The 14,919-nt window shown below is 35.8% G+C and overlaps 3 protein-coding genes across 3 annotated transcripts; 2 read left to right on the top strand and 1 right to left on the bottom strand.

Annotated features, from left to right (window-relative positions):
• Positions 1-1,083: 1,083 nt before the first annotated feature.
• On the bottom strand, positions 1,084-2,090 carry LOC105968042 (chlorophyll a-b binding protein 40, chloroplastic). The gene has a single exon (XM_012992636.2). The coding sequence runs from the start codon at positions 1,984-1,986 to the stop codon at positions 1,192-1,194; it is 795 nt and encodes a 264-aa protein (XP_012848090.1). The 5' UTR covers positions 1,987-2,090; the 3' UTR covers positions 1,084-1,191.
• A 656-nt stretch (positions 2,091-2,746) lies between these two features.
• LOC105968420 (chlorophyll a-b binding protein 3C, chloroplastic-like) lies at positions 2,747-3,812 on the top strand. The gene has a single exon (XM_012993045.2). The coding sequence runs from the start codon at positions 2,868-2,870 to the stop codon at positions 3,660-3,662; it is 795 nt and encodes a 264-aa protein (XP_012848499.2). The 5' UTR covers positions 2,747-2,867; the 3' UTR covers positions 3,663-3,812.
• A 7,482-nt stretch (positions 3,813-11,294) lies between these two features.
• Positions 11,295-13,801, top strand: RARE1 (Pentatricopeptide repeat (PPR) superfamily protein). The gene has a single exon (XM_012992567.2). It carries the CDS (start codon positions 11,393-11,395, stop codon positions 13,691-13,693), a length of 2,301 nt encoding a protein of 766 aa, XP_012848021.2. The 5' UTR covers positions 11,295-11,392; the 3' UTR covers positions 13,694-13,801.
• Positions 13,802-14,919: the final 1,118 nt, after the last annotated feature.

The raw sequence follows: 14,919 nt of genomic DNA, 5'->3' as shown, positions 1-14,919 counted from the left end.
GTTTATTAAGATGTTTTTATTCAATGGTCAATTACAAATATATACTTTTCTCTATAGAAAAGTAGAACTATATATTTACCGTGCATCGCACGGGTGTAGTACTAGTTTTAGAATAAAAATAAGTAATTAAGACATTATAAATTTAATTTTAGGGACCCCAAAGTTAAGAAAACTACAAAAATATCTAGCTCAAATTTATTTCAGAACCAATGTTCCAAAATATTATATATAATCAATTTTTAAAAATAAGTACTAATATATAAAGTGTAAATAAAATAATTTGGGGGCCCCAAATTTTCGTAAAAAATCGGGGGCCCTAGGCGACCGTCTACTTCGCCTCCCCTCAGAACCAACCCTGTTCCTAACAAGTAAGAAAGAAAATGTTAATATAAAAATTGTTCCACTAATTTTTTAATCATTGTGCAAAATCAAAAAAAATTCAAAAATAAAAAATCGAATACTTCGGCAAACATTTTTACTAAAAGATTACCAAAAAAAATCAACTGAATTTTAATATTTTTTTATAAATCAAATAGATAGTATAGAAGAATTCTACTAATACGTAGCGAGAAATATTTCACAATATACACGGTAAGATTCTACTTATTTTATTTGTTTCCCAATTCAGCCCAATACATTCGATCCATAAAGCCCAATCGGACTTACTTGCCCAAAATCGTGCGCCAAAAACGTTGTCGTATCATTCAAATTATGCAGCTTTGAGCCCTAATTCGCTAATTCCCCTCTTCTTCTTCTTCGTCGATCCTCATTCCAGATTGCCTGGGTAGGTAACAACAAGCTCCATAATTGAGCTTAAATTCAGTAGCATCTTATTTTCATCCAGAGGCATATGAAAATACATATACAAGGTATACATTTGATCTCTCGTATTGTATCCATTTATGATTGCTTTGCTCTACTTATTTTACTTGATAATTCAGTTGTGTTTCCAATTTTAGTACTTTCATTCTACATCAATGTTCCAATATACTGTTATTGTTCTTTGTTAATTATTTCTATCCATTTATGAATCTATCGTCTGATAACTCATCAGGTTTGTTAGGAAAAAAGGCAACATTTACATTCATAAAACTAGGCATTATATATAATATTCCAATAATTCACAATAACTTTACATCATTCGTAATCACCTCCGAATTCGTTACACTCATCTGTGTGTGTGTGTCAACTTCACTTTCCAGGTACGAAGTTTGTGGCGAAGGCCCAGGCGTTGTTGTTTACTGGATCGGCAAGGTGGTCGGCAAGGTTTTCCAATGGTCCCTTTCCGGTAACGATGGCCTGAACAAAGAATCCGAACATTGAGAACATTGCGAGTCTCCCATTCTTTAGCTCCTTTACCTTTAGCTCGGCAAAAGCTTCCGGATCCTCAGCAAGTCCCAATGGGTCGAAGCTACCTCCCGGGTAAAGTGGGTCGACCACCTCGCCGAGGGGCCCACCGGCAATTCTGTAGCCTTCAATAGCTCCCATCAATACAACTTGGACACCCCATATGGCCAAGATGCTCTGGGCATGGACCAAGCTTGGGTTGCCCAAATAGTCGAGCCCACCTTCGCTGAAGATTTGTGATCCAGCCTTGAACCAAACCGCCTCACCGAATTTAACACCATTGCGAGCCAAAAGCTCGGGGAAGACACATCCAAGAGCACCAAGCATGGCCCACCTTGAGTGGATCACCTCAAGTTCACGGTTCTTGGAGAATGTTTCGGGGTCAGCCGAAAGTCCGGCGGTGTCCCAGCCGTAATCACCGGGGAATTCGCCAGTCAAGTAGCTCGGTGCCTCCCCGGAGAATGGGCCTAAGTACTTTACACGGTCGGGGCCGTACCATGGGCTGCCGGAAGAGGCGGGCTTGGGCTTGGCGGCAGTCTTTCTCATTGAGATTCTACCGTTGCCGGTGAATTCAGGGGTGGACTTGACTGCCTGTCCGGCGAAGGATGGGGAAGATAGAGCCATTGAAGAGGCAGCCATTATTGTATTATCAAATGAAAGAATGTGTTTGTTTGGGTTGATTTCTAAGGAGGCAAATGCAAGGTATTTATATATGAATTAATAGTGGTTATGACATGAGAGCCTTATCAATGAATATCATTATCTAGATTGGTAGTGATGATATACAGGTGGCATTTGGGAATCTTGACGTGGCATATATGTCTATTTGGCAACGGCTATCACCACTAATCCTCTTTGATTATTTTTTAGCCATGAAATATGAGTTTGTAAGAATCACATGAAGAAGAGGACAACAGGTGATTGTGAGTATGTGCTTCTGACCAATGAGGTATTGCCAAGTGTGTGGCTGGAGAATTTTGACAAAAACAAATCTCTCTATTTCCTTTGAAAATAACATTGGTGTGTATAACATATGTTTTAATATTAAGATATTGTAAAAATAAAAATAAAAAACATCAAGAGCAATTTGGATATTACACAAATATTGCTAATTTTAAGCTGTGGTTAATTTGAGGGGTAAATTTAGCTTTGCAAAAAATAAAGAGAGGAGTTTGTAATTTATATAAACTTGAGGGGGTCATTTGTAATATAATTTATTTATTACACCAACTGAAATGCAACGTGCGTGCAAAACAATCTTGGTCTAGATTTTATTGAGAGAAAAAATCTGAAATGATGGACTATAATTTGCCAACTGAGCAGGCCAAATGTATGTATAATCGAATCTTGAAAATCCAATGAAAGAAGAGATATTACAAATAAGATCAACCACCATTCCTCCTCCCGCGCGTAACTATAAATAACTACTTTCTTCCCTTCCATTATCACCAACACATCCTTCCTCTTTCTACTCATTAAAACACTTAAACAAGCAAAACACTTCTCTCTTCCTAGATTCAATGGCTGCTTCCTCAATGGCTCTATCTTCCCCAACTTTTGCCGGACAGGCAGTCAAACCTACCCCCGAAATCACTAGTTCCGGCAGGATCTCAATGAGGAAGACCTCCGCCAAGCCCAAGCCTGCCTCTTCCAGCAGCCCATGGTACGGCCCTGATCGTGTCAAATACTTAGGCCCATTCTCCGGCGAGGCCCCTAGCTACTTGACCGGCGAGTTCCCCGGTGACTACGGCTGGGACACCGCCGGACTTTCGGCTGACCCCGAAACATTCTCCAAGAACCGTGAGCTTGAAGTGATCCACTCAAGGTGGGCCATGCTTGGTGCTCTTGGCTGCGTCTTCCCCGAGCTTTTGGCTCGCAATGGGGTTAAATTCGGTGAGGCCGTTTGGTTCAAGGCCGGATCTCAGATCTTCAGCGAGGGTGGGCTCGACTATTTGGGCAACCCTAGCTTGGTCCATGCCCAGAGCATCTTGGCCATCTGGGGTGTCCAAGTTGTTTTGATGGGAGCTATTGAGGGCTACAGGATTGCCGGTGGGCCCCTCGGTGAGGTAGTGGACCCACTATACCCGGGTGGTAGCTTCGACCCGTTGGGTCTTGCTGAGGATCCGGAAGCCTTCGCCGAGCTAAAGGTAAAGGAGCTAAAGAATGGGAGACTCGCAATGTTTTCCATGTTCGGATTCTTTGTTCAGGCCATTGTTACCGGAAAGGGACCATTGGAGAACCTTGCTGACCACCTAACTGACCCGGTTAACAACAACGCATGGGCCTTTGCCACAAACTTCGTACCCGGAAAGTGAATGTGTTTTCAGTTGGGATAATGTGAGCCCACAATTGTTGTTAATGCTTAGTGTAAATGAATGATTAGTATTGAGCATTAATGCAATGCCTCAGTGTAAATGGGTTTAATCTGATGGAAGAAATTGTGGCATATTATTAATTTTTTAACATATTTGGGCTTTCAAGAACTAATCCAGCCCATATATGAAAAGCCCAACTTCAGATTTGGGCTTCGTGAACTAATCCAGCCCATATATAAAAAGCCCAATCTTGGATTTGGGCTTTCGTGAACTAATCCAGCCCATATGTAAAGAGCCCAACTTTAGATTTGGGCTTTCAAGAACTAATCCAGCCGATATATATATATATATATATATATATATATATATATATATATATATATATATATATATATATATATAAAGGCCAACTTTAGATTTGGACGTTGTCCAACTCACGGAGTGGAGCAATGGCGGCAAATCCACATCTTTTGTCAAGAAATTGACGAGAATGCGAGAACCTTTTTCGATGCATCAACCGGAGGTAATTTTAGGAGTCAAACTATACCTGACTCATTTATTATGTTGGATCACATTGCGCATAATAGGTTTGCTAAATCAAGCGAAAGGCCGATTACTGAAGCCAAGAAGGTTCTCGGAGTTTTGGAATTACATGCAATTGCGGGCCTTCAAGCTCAAATGACCCAAATTGCTCAACATAATCAACTCTTTTTGCAGCACATCAAAGCAAACCCACCACAACAAGTCCAAGCCGTGGATTCTCCATGCTGTGAAATTGCAGTGAAAATTAGTACACGCTCCAATGCCAACAAGATTTGGAATCACTCAATTACGTCAACTATGCCCCTCACCAATTCCAAAATCAAGGGTTGGGATCACAAGGTCAATACGGAGGAAATTCACAAGGCCACATATTTCAAAAACCTCAAGGGCAATACCAACAACGAGCTCCACCCAACAAAGCTATCAAGGGAACAATCCACCGGCCCAAAATTCCAACTCAAACCTTGATGAGGTTTTAGTTCAATTTATGACCACCACTAAAGTCTCAATACAAAATTGGAGACTCAAATTGGAAATCGAACATTGAGGAGCGAAGAAAAAGGCAAAACGAGCAAGTCCAAGCACTGAGCCTACGAAACGGACGACAATTAGAGGAGGCCCCTAGAAAGGAGAAAACTAATGGCAAAACAAAGACGACCAGGTCAGCGGAAGAGAGCTCAAACGATCAAGGCGACACTTCAAAGACCACGGTTACATCGGCTCCGCCCGTTCCATACCCGCAAAGGTTCCAAAAGACGAAGTTAGATGCAGAATACCAAAGCTTTGTTAACAAGATGAAGGAAATTCGTATAAATATTCCTCTCGTCGAAGCACTGCAACAAATGCCAAAGTGGGTGAAGTTTGTCAAATACCTCGTGACTAAGGGAAAGAAATTGCAAGTTGCCTTAAAAGAGTTTTGAATGTCTCCCACGCCTCGAATAATGTCCCCCTTTGATCATGGACAAAATTATGAATTTCCCATCGTATTCTTTAATCCGGTGAGCTGTAAACTTTCATGAAAAGTTTTAGAACTTGAGACTATGATGAGATGGAGTGAGGGGCTTGGAACATCTACCACTGGCGAGCTCTCTCATGTATGGAATGTTTGAAGAGAATTAATTGAAGCGTCTCTTGGGAAACGCCATTTTGACGATAGGAGTTACAGATATCGAGAAAATTGACAATGTGAAGATGCGGATCTTCACCTGCCAATCCACTAAATAACCCGTTATTTTGGAGCATCGTCAAAAGGCCTTGCTTGATATCGAAATTATGCGCCTCGATTATATAAAAAGACCTATTTCAGATTTGGGCTTTCAAAAACCAATCCAGCCCATATATACAAAGCCCAATTGCATGTTTGGGCTTTCAAGAACTAATCCAACCCATATATAACAAGCCCATCTACATATTTAGCCTTTCAAGAACTAATCCAGCCGGTATATAAAAAGCCAAACTTCAGATTTCGGCTTTCAAGAATTAATCCAGCCCGTATATAAAAAATCTCAAGTTCAGATTTGTGCTTTCGATAACTAATCCAGCCCATATATAAAAAGCCCAATTGCATATTTGGGTTTTCAAGAATTAATCCAGCCCATAAATAAATAGCCCAACTTCAGATTTGGGCACTCGTAACCTAATTCAGCCCATATATAAAAACCCCAACTTCGGATTTGGGCTTTTGAGAATTAATCCAGCCGATATATATAAAAAGCCCTTCAGATTTGGGCTGTTAAGAAATAAACAAAGTCTATATCTAAAAAGCAAAGCTCAATTTTAGATTTGTGCTTTCAAGAGCTTATGGTCATGTTTGTTTCTATTTTCAAAATGAATTTCCAGTTTTATACTATACATAAAATTCGGATTATGTTTGTTTGAGAATTTTCACTTGGAAATTTTTATTTTTCTTAAAAAAAATTCCAATAGAAATACACTATTCAAACTTTTCCCACTTTTCAAACCTATAATAATACCTACTAACCTATTTCTCTCTCCTTCATCTTTTCCCCCCATCTCATCAATAATAATAATAATAATAATAATAATAATAATAATAATAATAATAATAATAAATAAAAAAAAAAAAAAAAAAATAGCCGCTCGTCCTTGCTGCTCGTGTTCTTGGTCGCCGTTGTCGCTAGAGTTTTAGACTTTTGGGTGGACTCTCAAAGAAGAAAGAGAATAAATGCATATTTTTGTTAGGTCTTACTCTTAAAACATAAGAGTCGTATCCCAACGTTTTTAAAATTGTGGACACTGCACGATACATGTGTCATAATTTTAGTTAAATTACGACATGGCCCGACATAGGTGTCCGAACCGTGTCCGGGCGTGTCCGAGTGTATAGGTGTCAGATACGCGGACTTTGCACCTCCTAGAAGTGACCGTGCAACATGAGTTCTCGTTAATCTAGTGTAATTTACGTCTCTTAATAACGAATTATTACACTATATAGTTGGTTGCATCTTCTTTCACTACAATTACAAATGAAAAAAAAAGAAGAAAAAAAAATTATATTAAGTTATATAAAGAGCCACTACATTGAAGTACAATTTTCTATTAATATTAGGCGGCGGATATATGCAAGCCTATTTTTTTTATTAGTTCAAACCCACATAAAGGAGTTTAAGCCCGTAAATTAATCAATTATTACATCAAGACCAAAAAGGACAAATATACCCTTATCCACAAATAATACTCAAATACAAATAAATCATATTTTTAATTTGTTCAAGACCAAAAAATCAAAAAAAAAGAAAGAAAGAAAATATCACGACTGCCGCCGCCAGACCACCGCGACGCCGACCAGCGAGACTTCTACCGCACCGGCGATGACCAACGACCCACCCATCGCACCATTACCACCAATCGCACCACCACCAACAAGTAAGTCTTTTTTAGTAAACTTTTGTTTGTAAATTCAAAAACATTAATCGAGCATCGACATCCTTTTTACTAAATTTTTGTTTGTAAATTCAAAAACATTAATCGAGCATCGGTTCTTGATAAATATGTATGAATGAACATTAATCTATGCTTATTTCTTGTTGGGTTGCAATGCTTTGGCCGATTTTGAAAAAAAAATTGAGATTGGAATTGGTTTTTTATTTTTTTTGATGTCGTTAGTTTCCCAAATCGGTTTACCCAGACTGATTTTGTGCACGAAAATCGGCGTCATAATGCCGATTTTTGTTAACCAGATCGGCGACACAACGTCGACTTTACAAGTCAAAGTCGGCGTTCTAATGTCAATTATTGAGTAAAAAATCGGTTTTCGAATACCGAAATTTTTCAGATTTTGTTTTTAAATAATATATTATATATTTGATTAATTGATATTTTTTAAATATTTTGCACTGGAACATCGACCTCCTCGTGTACCCCCGACCGTCTCAAACCGTAATCGAAAAGAAAATGCTCAAAAGAGCAAGGTGGAAAAGCCAAAAAAAAGGCTTGCCCCTTTTAATCCTCCCGGTCGACGCATCCGATATTTCACGATTTTTCGCTTTTTGGATTTTTTTTCCAACTCGTAATACACACTATCCTTAGGTGTTTGGATCTTATAATACAACTGTAGAGGTATTAAGCATAAATATATATGTTACGAGCAATTGTAAGTAATGCATAGTAATAATTAAGACTACCAACAATCTTAAAATATTGTACATTAAGTACATTGTTTCACGAAAAATCTTTTACCGTCTCGTCTTCACTTACGTATGTTAAATCTATGAAGGTTTCTTGCAAGGCTACTTCTTGACCAACTAACTTCCTAAACATTGTAATCCTTGATTTCTTACCGTAAGTCTTCCAACCATCCACTTTTTCATCATGGTAACGTCGTCAATAATCCGCCATAGGAGGTATAGGACAATTCATTTTAACTCCCACCCAACATTATAGGTATCCTTTTCTTGTTTTGTCCCTTTAATCTAAATGTGCAATTACATTTTTTAGAACCCATCCTCCCCTTTCCCTCTCCTTGGTCATCCTCACCGGCTTTGTTCTTCCCACGATACTCACCCGCATGCTCACATGCGAGTACAACATACGGTCTTCTACGCCCTTTCAATCCCGTATCTGAAACGAAAATGTTTATCACAATTCCGTGACGTCTACCAACTCCTTTAACCCAATCGAGTAGAGCTTCCCGTGTCTCATATATTTGTTTGTTAGATAATTCATTTGAATAATCCTCCATCAATCCCCTAGGTTGCTGCACGAAGTATGGGAAAACGGTCTTAAAAAAACACAGATAATAAAATCGGTACTTAAAAACTGATTTTTGTAGTACAAGTCGGCATGACAATACCGATAATACAAAAACAAATTGGTGTTGTCATGCCGTTGTACTACAAAAATCGGTTTTTAAGTACCGATTTTTATTAAAATAATCGATATGTGGTTACCGACTTTAGTAACAAAAATCGGTGTTTGCAGACCGATTTTTGGTATCGTCGAATTTTTTTTTTTCCAACAAAAAAAAACGACCCGAAAGCAAAAATAAACGGTTAAAACATACTTCATTGTGTTCTCCACCCTCGTAAATCACCATATCATTGTTTTCTGGTTCCATTGTGAATGTTTGTTATGTATTTGATAATTTTGGTGTATAGGGTTTCTTGGTGAGTTTGTGAAGAAGAAGGAGAAGAATGAGATTTTTAAGTCGTGAAATAAGGAAGAGGGGTTTTTGGATTTATGTATTTTATTTGGTCTTGTACAAATGAAATGATTTTCTTTATTTTTTAAAATTTTGTGTTTTTTATTTAGTTTTAAATTTTATTGATGATAAATTATAATTTTCATGTTGAAGATCTTGAACTAATAAAAAATAGGCTTTGCATGTAACCGCGCGCCTTAATATTATTAGTTTTAAAATATAACTAATTAAGTTTTTGTTCAAAAAAAGTAAAAATAAAACAGGGTCTTTCTAGGGTGAGACCACCCATGTTCTAAACTTATTTGAGATATGCATTAATCACCATTAATTTTCTAAGATTAAATCTGGACCCTAGAAAAATAACATGGCTTATGTTCTAAAAAATGAAGTACTTTACCAAATTATCCTTCGATTATTTTTTTTATTAAATTAATATAAAATTGATTAACATTGAATTGTCTAATTTACCCCCTACTATATTTTAATTAAATAATTAATTTAAATTCATTCTGACTGAGTTTTATTTGATAAATAATCGAGAAAAACGCATTCATTGAAAATCAAACTTGTGACCTCTTAATACATTTATTACTCCTAACCATCCCAACACATTAACTTATTATGAAATATTTAACCATAATTGTATAAATACTGTTAATGCAAATATTAATTGCAACATTCATTATTATTAAATGGTATTAAATAAATTATTAACAAATTTAATAAAATAAAGTTTGAAAGATATAAAGAATTGCAGTTCAATACGCCAAACATCTATCATTAATTATATAATATTAGAAGTATTAATAAAATCCACAATTTAAAAATGTAAAGAATGCTCAATTAAATAAAAAAAAATGCATAACTTAATTCAAACTCACTTATGTTATTTAATCGATAGTGTGGCAAATCCAAATAAAAAATAAAATAAAATGTTTATTTAGAAGAAGAAAAAATTATAACTCATTACAATTAGTAGTTTTCTTACTTTAAAATAAAATTATATACTACAAATACTATATTGTGAATTTTCTTTTAATATTTAATTTAATCAACTAGTAAGATTTGATCGATGAAGTACAAACCCTTTCAATTAGTAAACATTATTCAAATATTTGAATCGGTTGCTTAACTATTGACATAACATGTTACAAAATTGATTTAATTATTTATAAGTAATGTCTAATATCTTTTTAATTCAATTTTGTCATAAAAATAATAAATTTAACTCCTAACACATGTAAGAACCTAATCGTAAATCATAATATCTTATCAAAGCGTAAAATTTGAACCAATTAAGCTCAAGTCCTTTCAATTCGTAAACATTATTCAAATATTTGAATCGATTCATTAGCGCGCTCAACTATTGACAAGAACGTCTTAATCAAATTAACTATTATTAATTAAAGTGTAATACATTTTTAATTCAATTTTATCATAAAAAAATAATTCCTAAATTACACAAGAATCAAATCATAAGATTAATTAAAGCGTATGATTTGAATCAATTAAGCGCAAATCCTTTTAATTTGTAAATATTATTCAAAAATTTGAATCGATTAAGTTCAACCACTGACAAGAACGTATTAATCGAGTTAACTATTTATAATTAAAGTCTACTATCCCTTTAATTCAATTTTAACAACAAAATAATAATTTAATTCGTAAAATCGTAAGAATCAGATTGTAAATCGTAAGATTTAATCTAACCATGAACCGATTAAATCTTACGATTTTTACCAATTAAATTTTATTATTTTTTATGATAAAATTCAATAAAAAAAGGTTACTAAACTTTAACTATACATAGATTGATTAATACGCTATTGTAAATTATTGAGTTTAGCCGATTCAAATATTTGAATATTGTCTACGAATTGAAATGAGTTGAGCTTAATCGATCAAATCTTTGAATATTGTTTTTGAATTGAAAACACACACTCTTAATTGATTCAAATATTACGATTTAATTAAATCTTACAATTTACGATTCAATTCAAACTTCAAATTCTTTCGAAATTAATTTTTAAATTACACGAGTTGAACAACATTTCCTTAGATTTTTAAATTATATTATATAAAGATTTGTTAGTATGGGATATTTTTAATATATAATAATAATAATTATATGAGAATTAATAATTTATTTAACATTATTTATATAAGTTTTATAACCATTATAAATTGTAGCTTTGTGATATATATCCGTATTGTTAGTTTATTGTCAATTATGTGTTGTGTCTTAATCGTAAGTATTCTTGTATATTTTCAAATGGTCATAGGTTCGAATTCAGGTTGATGCAATTTTGAATGGGTGGTTTAATGATTTTTACCAATAATAATTGACTTAATTCAGCAATAATTTTAGAACACATGATCTCACATAGAAACACCCAATAAAACAAATGAAAAAACTAATTAAGTTGAAAAATTTGCTAAAATTACGTACATGGTTTGAAATCTGATGATACGTGTTGACATTCTTCTTCGTGCGTTGATCTCTTCCATTCTCATCTGACAACACCAAATGAAATCTATGGCAACTCTCCATTCAATCAATTTAATATGTTCGCAAGCATCGCTTCCTCAAACAGATAAATTATCGATCTCAAGAACTGCAAATTTCACCCAAATTCCTTCATGGGTATCCCTCAAATCCAACAATGCTCCACTGAAGAACACCCATCCTCTTCACGGCGAACTCGAAAACATCCATTTAGTCTCCCTTTCCAAACAGGATAAGCTCAAAGAAGCCATTGAATTCTTTCTCGAAATGGACCGTTGTAATATTGCCGTCGCTCCTCGATCGTACAAACACCTACTTGAAACGTGTTCCAAGCTGAGGTCCTTAGATTTTGGAAAGTTGATTCACGAACGATTGCAAGATAACCCACCTGGATTTCTTGTGAACTGTGTTCTCCAAATGTATTGTGACTGTGGGAGTTTTTCTGATGCTCGGAAACTGTTCGATGAAATGCGTGACCGAACTTTGGGTTCGTGGGTCATCATTATATCTGCTTATGCAGATGGAGGGCTACTGGAGAACGCTTTGGAACTGTATTTGCAAATTCAAGATTCAAAATATAAATCGAACCCTTTTGTTTATATCAGCCTTTTGAAGTCTTTCTCGGATTCGTCGTACTTGGAGATCGGGAAACAGATGCATTGTCAAGTAGTTAAGTCTGGTTTCACTGGCAATGTTTCATTGAACACTGCAATATGTAGCATGTATGTCAAATGTGGGCATTTGGAAAGCGCGGAGCTGAATTTTCGCCTGATGAATGAAAAAAATGCTGTTTCTTGGACAACAATGATGGTGGGCTGCACTCAAGCTAATAGAGATGAGGATGCATTGATATATTTCAAGGGTATGTTGAATGAAGATGTTGAGTTGGATGAGTTTGTGTTTTCGATAACTCTCAAGGCTTGCGCTGCGTTGGATTATCGAAAAACGGGCGAGCAGGTTCACGGTTTGGCTGTTAAACTCGGGCTGCAAAGTGAGGTCTCGGTTGGTACACCTATAGTGGATTTCTACGTCAAATGCGGAGATGTTGAATCCGCTGGTCAAGCATTTGAGGTAATAAGTGAACCAAATGACGTGTCGTGGAGTGCAATCCTATGTGGCTATTCTCAAATTGGCGAATTCGAAAAATGCATTAAAGTTTTCAAGTCTCTAAGAACTAAAGATATTGCTTTGAATGAGTTCATGTACACAAGCATTTTCCAAGTGTGCTCGTCGTTTGCCAACTTCAGTTTTGGCTCTCAAGCGCACGGAGATGCTATCAAAAGATGCCTGGTTTCGCGCCTCTACGGTGAAAGTGCCATGATTACTATGTATGCTAAGTGTGGGAGGCTGGATTACGCTTATCTAGTGTTTGAATCGATTGATAAACCCGACACTGTGGCTTGGACAGCCATGGTTGCTGCTTATGCTTACCATGGTAACGCTTTGGAAGCCCTGAGCCTTTTCAGACAAATGCATGCTTCTGGTATTAGGACAAATGCAGTTACATTTGTCGCTGTTTTCACCGCTTGCAGCCATGCTGGTCTGGTTGAAGAAGGAAAGAAATACTTGGAATCAATGAGTACCGAGTTTGGAGTGGAGCCCACAATCGACCACTACAATTGCATGATTGATATATACGCACGAGCTGGATTGTTGAACGAGGCACTCGATTTGATAAATTCGATGCCTTTTGGAGCCGATGCAATGAGTTGGAAAAGTCTGCTCGGAGGATGCTCGATCCACCGAAAATACGAGCTTGGGAAATTTGCTGCCGAGAAGGTTCTTGAACTTGACCCTAAAGATAGTGCTGCTTATATCCTCTTGTTTAACTTGAATGCCTTGTCTGGGAAATGGGACGAAGCTGCACATGTTAGAAAGCTTATGTCTGAACGAGAACTGAGGAAAGAAATCGGCTGCAGTTGGATCACAGTTAAAAGCAACGTACACCGCTTTGTAGTGGGTGATTTACACCATCCTAAAACGGAAGAGATATATGCAAAATTGCGAGAACTGAAATTCTGCGACACTCGTAAAGAAAATGATGAAATTTTAACGGAAGATGATGTGTCGGATATTATTACGTCGGATCGAAAAGAACAGCTTCTTGTGCACAGTGAGAGGCTCGCGATTGCGTTTGGCCTGATTTCGACGGCAGCTAGTACCGCACCGATTGTGGTTTTCAAGAATCTGAGGGCTTGTAAAGATTGTCACGATTTTGGGAAGCACGTTTCTTTAGTTACAGGACGAACGATTGTTGTTAGAGATTCTAATCGGTTCCATCACTTTAAGTCTGGAGTGTGTTCTTGTGGCGATTACTGGTGAATGTTGTGGTTGGTTAGTTAAAAGTCTTGTAATCAATAAGAATATACATGGGTTTATGCTGTGGAGTTTTTGTTGATAATTGATTTCTTGAGATTAAACACTTCGAAATAGGAATTGTGGTTATCACTCATATTCGACTAATGATTTAATTCGTACATAGAGAAGTGCACGAGAAAAAGGTTTGGGATTCTTTGAGAAAACTCCTCAAACATTTGTATAGAGAGAGGTTCAATCTATATTTCACTCTTCGAGAAAGAAGAAACCAAAAGTTGGGTGGAAAATAAAAAAAGACAAAAAATTGCAGAGAAGAGAGAAGAAATGCGTGAAAATGAGAAGAGATAAATGAAAAATGAGATTACATTCCTTGAAGGGTACATTAGATAATTTAAATTTGTGAGAAGGATTATTTTAAAGGGAAATGAGTTTTCTCAAATTATTGATTTGAGGAGTTCTACCTCACATAACTTTTCAAATGGGGGAGATCTTGCTAATTTTTCCAAAAAGTTAAATCGACCAAAATACATCTTTTTAGATATTTATAAAGTCTCAACTCACATTTTTAATCTCCCATTTTTTTTTTGAAAATTAAAAATTGGTTCAAATTTTCATTCTAAAAGAATCATAATCCAACATTCCATTCCGATTTTGGAATATTTCTAAACCGATGGAATTTTGAAAATTTCAGAAAATTCATTATTTTTTTAACCAAATACGGATATGGGAATTTCCAGCAAAATGCAAGAAAATCCAACAGAGAATTCAACAAAATGCAATAAATAAAACCACATATAAGAACAAAAACATGCAACGAGGAGTTTGTGATACCAATTAATCTTTTCAAGAACTTTAGTTTACTTGGACCTTGGGTATTTATATTTTTCATATAAAATATAACATAAATTATATTATGAAATTACATAATATATCATAAAACCATATTACATATTTCGTAAAAAAGTGAAATATTCAGAACTATAATCGGATCGAAAATCCCGATTTTCGATAAACTTGTATACACTTCCAACTCTGTTCAAAAACAAAAAAGAAATCGGAAATCGAAATGAAATACACGGCTCTAAATTTGAATATTTTCTAATAAAAATCAGCAGAATTCCAAAATTTCATTTCGATTTCCACCCTTATCCACATCCCATCACGGATCAAATTAGTGACTTTCGATTTACTCTCTATGAAGTACATATGAAATCATTATTGTTCCTAAACAG

The sequence above is a fragment of the Erythranthe guttata genome, chromosome 11 (genome assembly GCF_056151865.1).
Source record: "Erythranthe guttata isolate IM_541 chromosome 11, IM_541, whole genome shotgun sequence".
NCBI lineage: Eukaryota > Viridiplantae > Streptophyta > Magnoliopsida > Lamiales > Phrymaceae > Erythranthe > Erythranthe guttata.
The sequence above is the reverse complement of the archived record's forward strand: the minus strand, read 5'-3'. Positions and strand labels throughout refer to the sequence as shown.

Coding starts and splice junctions, on each gene's coding strand:
- LOC105968420 (XM_012993045.2), top strand. CDS start 2,868: ATGGCTGCTTCCTCAATGGCTCTATCTTCCCCAACTTTTGCCGGACAG.
- LOC105968042 (XM_012992636.2), bottom strand. CDS start 1,986: ATGGCTGCCTCTTCAATGGCTCTATCTTCCCCATCCTTCGCCGGACAG.
- RARE1 (XM_012992567.2), top strand. CDS start 11,393: ATGAAATCTATGGCAACTCTCCATTCAATCAATTTAATATGTTCGCAA.